Genomic DNA, 6,388 nt, shown 5'->3' with positions numbered 1-6,388 from the left:
CCACCTAGTGATAGCTGTGTGATATACATCTGTATGTAGTGAACTCCTCCTACTGGTAGCCTAATGATATACATCTGTATGTAGTGAACTCCACCTAGTGGTAGCTGCGTGATATTCATCTGTATGTAGTGAACTCCACCTAGTGGTAGCTGTGTGATATACATCTGTATGTAGTGAACTCCTCCTACTGGTAGCCTAATGATATACATCTGTATGTAGTGAACTCCACCTAGTGGTAGCTGCGTGATATTCATCTGTATGTAGTGAACTCCACCTAGTGGTAGCTGTGTGATATACATCTGTATGTATGAACTCCACCTACTGGTAGCCTAATGATATACATCTGTATGTAGTGAACTCCACCTAGTGGTAGCTGCGTGATATACATCTATCTCTAGTGAACTCCACCTAGTGGTAGCTGTGTTATATACATCTGTATGTAGTGAACTCCACCTAGTGGTAGCTGCGTGATATACATCTGTATGTAGTGAACTCCACCTACTGGTAGCTGTGTGATATAGTACATCTGTATGTAGTGAACTCCACCTAGTGGTAGCTGCATGAAACTGCTATGAGAGTTCAATTAGCAGACATCATTTGGACCTCTATGTACAGAGGTGTCTTTCTTTATCTTCCCTGTTGAGTCTACATGTTGTGAAATCAGTGGCAGCAGATGTTTATGCTTTAAGTGTCTGTATTTGGCCACCTAGTGGTTGTGATGTAAGCTGCAGCCTGTCAAGGGTTTTGCTAGAAGTTACTGGAGTCCTTTGTGGGAAGGTAAAGTTGGACATTTATAGCTGGCAAACATATGTGTAACAATAGTGGGTATAGCAGTTTTAGTCACACACGAGCCCTGGGGGTTGGGGGGGTCCAAAAGGTCCCTTTGTCCTATATGAGAAGACCAGTACTATTAAAGATCCTTAATAGTTGTGGGGCTCTATTGGAAGTTCTGCATTGCGTCCCATCAGCTTCAAGTTACAGAACTGCTGGTTAGAGTCCTAAATTTGCCTGGACTGTCCTGATTATTCTGATATAGTTCCGGCAAAATTCAGACTGTCCCAAATCTGGGTGGTCCTTCCTGGCAGGTCTGGCAACCATCAGGGGCATTCTTGGACAGGGCTACGGGCAGGACTTAAACATCCCCCATTACCCCAACACTAAAGTTGTTAAGTTTGGACGTATCTGTAGGCCACTAGTCTGCAATTTTTAACAAACCATTTTATGACAATCTTCAACCGATCAAACGTTGATAGCAAAATATATAGATTTCACTAAGACGACTTATCATTTGCCTTTGTACAGGGTGTTTGTAAAGGTGGGATCTGTTGTACCCTTCCCAGAATGTCTTTATGAGACCCAAAAGCCGCAGATCCAACAACAGTGCAAAGAAGGAAAGAGACCAGTGCTATGTCCTCAACTATTGGCAAATGACTTCAACATAGACTGGTGCAATGTGACCTTGGTGAGTACCATGTGTAGTACTGGGTATGGCCACCAGGTGGCATAGGCTCACACAACAATGCACAGGTTAAAAAATGCAATTTTTTTTGTAAAAATTATATAGCGTTAATCTATTGAAAAAATATGCATTTTTATGTCGAATTTGCTATGTAGCCAATGATTTATTTTTATATGTATAAAAATAAAAAAATCTCAGAAAAATATAGAAAATTCATTTAATTCAGCATCAATCCAGTAAATCCAATAATCCAGCCATTGTAACGAGTTATTAACGATCTCTGATTTAATAATAATATGTTTTATATGCTTTTCTATCTCCATTTGATCATCCAGAGCATTTAATAATCTGGAGCCTGATAAATACTGAGCTTGGTTTATGTTACAGGTAGATGAGTCGGGATCCTCTCCTTCTCCTCGTAGTCTTCAGCCGCTGGAATGGGATGTGACATTTAATCCTCCCTCTAATGAATTAGGTGAAACTGACTACATGCCAGATTACCTGCTGACTATGTTACTCCCCGTTGTCATCGCTGTGTTGCTGTGCATCCTGCTTTCCTATATTATGTGCTGCCGCAGGGAAGGAGTGTAAGTACAATGAAACAAAATGCAAGAGTTGTGTACCCAGTTATCCATAGCAAATCAGACTGCTGTATAAGGGGTTTGCCCATCCTCAATGGGGTTTACCAGTAGAATCTGAATTGGCCGGGATCCGAATCAATTTCCATCTGGTGGGCACCTCTATATTAAGGCTAGGACCAAAACTAGGACTTTGGGGAGACATTGTCACTTCATGAAGATGGTTGTACCTAAGATTAACATGTAGACATAGGATAGTACTAGCGATGAAGATGAAGGATAAAGGGAGTAGCATCAGGGGTTATGGTGAGACAGATGGTGTATATGGTAATTGTGGAAGATCGTAGGGATCATTTCATGGAGGATGTAGTAGATAGGATTATGATGATTGGCATGGTGTTTGGGATGAAGGCATTGTGTTAAAGATCATATAAGTGACATGGACATGATGACTGGTGTGGTATTAGAGATCATGATGATAGGTGTGTGGTTAGGGATAATGATGGTTTACATGGTGTTAGGGATCATGATAGCTGGTGAGATTTCAGGGATCATGCTGATTGGGGCGGTTTCAGGAATTATGGTGATTGGTGTCATGTGATGGATCATGATCATTGGTGAGGTGTTAGGGATCATGGTGACTATTGGGGTGTGAATGATCATGAAGATGGGATGTATCACTGTGATCAATGATGTGGTGTTGGGTATCAATATGGTTGTTATTGTATTATTCTACAACTTGTGTGAATTTAATCTCACACTTATTTTTTTATTCCAAGGCAAAAGAGAGACGCTGAGGCATCCGAGTAAGTATCAGTACTGCTGTCTCCTTCTTTAAAGCAGCGCCCCAGAAATATTTTCTGCTTGTATAATATAGCATAGGCTACCATTAAGTAATGATGCAGAGGCTCATTGTATTAGAAAAAAGATTAGAACCGAAAAATAGGTTACCAACACATATATAAAGGAGATAACAGGTATCTCCATATTGGAAACTATTCAGAGGACTATGTATCTAGGGCCATTCGTATAAATAACATATATCACGGAGTGCCTAAGCAAGAAACAATACGAATATACGGCCAAAAAAATAATAGAAAATATCTTTATTGAAAAAATATATATATAGATAGATAATCACAACATCATTACAGGTTATGGTGGCACGACATATGTCAGAAAACATTACAGAGAAATAGATAAAACATACTTAAAACCAACCACCAGGTGTCGCCACAGAGTACAGATATCGCATGCCTCATATAACATTGTGGACTATAGCCATATCAATTAGGGTAATCATATATAAAAACTGATGAGTGGCTACCATAGTTATCACCAGCACAACCACCTAAAGCTGTACACCTTCATTATATATATATAGTTTATAAGAAAATAACAAGAGAAGGAAGTGACACATCAGACATATGATTCACCTTTATATTGGGATCGAGACTGCACGCTGTGTGGCTCCCCGACGCGCGTTTCGGCGCTCCTGCCTTTGACAAAGGCGAGCGCCGAAACGCGCGTCGGGGAGCCACACAGCGTGCAGTCTCGATCCCAATATAAAGGTGAATCATATGTCTGATGTGTCACTTCCTTCTCTTGTTATTTTCTTATAAACTATATATATATAATGAAGGTGTACAGCTTTAGGTGGTTGTGCTGGTGATAACTATGGTAGCCACTCATCAGTTTTTATATATGATTACCCTAATTGATATGGCTATAGTCCACAATGTTATATGAGGCATGCGATATCTGTACTCTGTGGCGACACCTGGTGGTTGGTTTTAAGTATGTTTTATCTATTTCTCTGTAATGTTTTCTGACATATGTCGTGCCACCATAACCTGTAATGATGTTGTGATTATCTATCTATATATATATTTTTTCAATAAAGATATTTTCTATTATTTTTTTGGCCGTATATTCGTATTGTTTCTTGCTTAGGCACTCCGTGATAGAGGCTCATTGTGTATATCTGTTTGAGTTGATGTGACATTTATACATATTTGCCAACTTTCTCAGAACGTCCTGGAGGCTTTCAGGACAAAAGGGAGAGTTTCCAAACTCCTATCTATAGTTGGTGCATCACTGCTATTTAGATTCCTTCTTCCATCTGATGTGGTTCCATTAATACAGACTACATTTCCCATTATATCTGTTGCTTTTCTAAGACTAGGAGGGGGAGGAGCGGTAAACCATACCAAATGTATATTCCTATGAAATACAACATCAACTTGTCTCTTTTGATAGGTTTCTCCCAATCAGCTTACAAGCAGAAGGCAGGGGAGCAGTGTGAGGTTGCATCTCATAGACTACACTGGATATTCTACATACAGGACTCATAGCAGTACACTATTTGTGGAGTACAAGCAGAGAAATTTGGAGGGCAGAGATGGGTGTAGAAAGGTATCTGAGAGCAGCTGGGTGTGATATGATAGGTGATGGAGTCATCCAGTAGTTCAGAAATCAGAGACTGATTGCAGATCTTTTTACTATATTTAAAGTGTCCTTAAAACCTCTTTGCATAAGTGCTCAGTTTACCAGGGTTCTCCTAAATGAGTTTAGGTGGCTACTAAGATGGCTGCAGTCAAGCTTTTATCACCTTGTGTGAAGAGGTAGGCTGTTGACACTCCCTTGGTACCCAGCACTAGGGGCACATTCACATTTACGCCCACTGCAGCACTACCCCTGCTATCTAGAACCAGACTCTGGCTCCAGAAGTTTCTTAGTTCATTTTTCATTAAAGGTGATGTTTTATGGCACCACTCTATATTACACGTTCTCTATGTGCCCATCATGGTGTGTCTGGTTCTTACCATTGTATCAGTTATCATGTGTGATCGCTTGTGTTTCACAGACTCCAGCTAGTTCACCAACAATCAATCTTCTCCAACACGGAAGAGCTACGGAATATGGCTTCCAACAGGGATGTTCCTCGACCCCTTTCCACGCTGCCCATGTTCAACGCCCGCACTGGACAGAGGACATCACCTATGGATTTGTCAGGCGATAGTGCCCATGTACCTCTCATCCTGGCTCAACAGTAAATGTTCTGCAGATCCTTCACCAGTACTCAACAAGGTATATACTATATACAGAGGTATGAGGTGCACAGACAGTTTATGTTCTCTTGTATATAGAAAACACCAGTCCTAAAAAAAATCATGGTGACCTGTATATGGTACATTCATTGACATTTTATAATATCTGTAATAGTGCTTACGTCTTTTACTTTTCCTAGGAAATGAAGTCATCCGGGAAGTTGACGTCTGAAGGAATGAATCCTGGAAAATGATGTTTCCTGCTCTAGTGTATTTGGTATTAATGCAGTCAATGGTTACATAAAATAAGCTTCTAAATAAAGTTACTGTTATCAGAATGTACAGTATACCAGCTGAAAACCCTTCTCGCCTTTCTGGGAGTCAACCTCTGTGAGATCTGAAATGGTGGTCATACTGGTTGTCATCTCGCCTTCCCGAAGAACAGATGTAGCTAAGAATCAGCTTCGTCACATAGACATAAGACAGAATCACATAACATTTTAAAATTTCCTTTATTAGATGATGATAATTTACAGTCAATTGATGACAGAATAAGTAATAAAGGGATATTGTCACAAAAAAAATTGCACTGCCATAAAAGCCTGGTTGGTAAGGTCCTACAGCAATCCTGAGAATGGGGGTGCTCAGATATTATTCCCTGTGATGAGATCCATACCTATAAAGGTTTTATAGGTGAATATGCCATAGAAAACTGTTTGGAGGTCAGATGCTATGAAACGTTAGGTAATTATAAGAAACACCATGAATATAGAGTCAAGTTTCTCATGCAGACACTTTTCTCCATATGCCTTGTGTTAAATGCTCATGTGAGGTCCATCAAGGTCCTCCCAGATATCATCTCAGATAAGGGGGAGACCCTATGCCGAAACCTCCACTGATCTGGAGAGCCAGGCTCTTATCAGGATCCCATACAGAGACACAGTACAGCATCCAGTTTTTATGGATACATTGCAATTCTGTAACATAGGAAACTCTAAATGGTCCTGTAAATTATTAATAGCTGCTGGTATAAATAACGGATTGTATACGGATTACAAGTGAGAAAAAGATTGTTTCAGTGAACTTGCCCTTACAATGGGGTTCGCTGGGTTTCAATAAGTTTTATGTCGTTTTGACAGAACAGAGCTATTTTTTCTATGAAATGTGAGCGAATCTGCGACAGAGGCTAACAGATTTTCCAATGTAGATGTGAACAGAGCCTTGGTCATACACTCCTGTAATTCCCATTCATACCAGTAGAGAGTGACTGCATATTGTCACCTCCTTTTCATACACCATTG

The 6,388-nt window shown here is 40.1% G+C and overlaps 1 protein-coding gene across 2 annotated transcripts in view; it reads left to right on the top strand.

The window, feature by feature from the left end:
* The window catches only part of SGCA (sarcoglycan alpha), a 31,353-nt gene extending 25,914 nt beyond the window's left edge, over positions 1-5,439 (top strand). For both annotated transcript variants that reach the window (XM_073683250.1, XM_073683251.1), the window contains 5 exons: positions 1,303-1,462; positions 1,847-2,046; positions 2,817-2,843; positions 4,904-5,127; positions 5,288-5,439. In XM_073683250.1, coding sequence (XP_073539351.1) covers positions 1,303-1,462; positions 1,847-2,046; positions 2,817-2,843; positions 4,904-5,093 — 577 coding nt within the window. In that variant the 3' untranslated portion in view covers positions 5,094-5,127; positions 5,288-5,439. The remainder of the gene's footprint in view (positions 1-1,302; positions 1,463-1,846; positions 2,047-2,816; positions 2,844-4,903; positions 5,128-5,287) is intronic.
* The last annotated feature ends 949 nt before the right edge of the window (positions 5,440-6,388 follow it).

Source organism: Phyllobates terribilis, unplaced genomic scaffold, assembly GCF_046119375.1.
Source record: "Phyllobates terribilis strain yellow unplaced genomic scaffold, ASM4611937v1 Scaffold_5__5_contigs__length_657084704, whole genome shotgun sequence".
In the NCBI taxonomy this organism is placed as follows: Eukaryota; Metazoa; Chordata; class Amphibia; order Anura; family Dendrobatidae; genus Phyllobates; species Phyllobates terribilis.
Note: the sequence above shows the minus strand (reverse complement) of the source record. Positions and strands in the feature narration are given on the sequence as shown.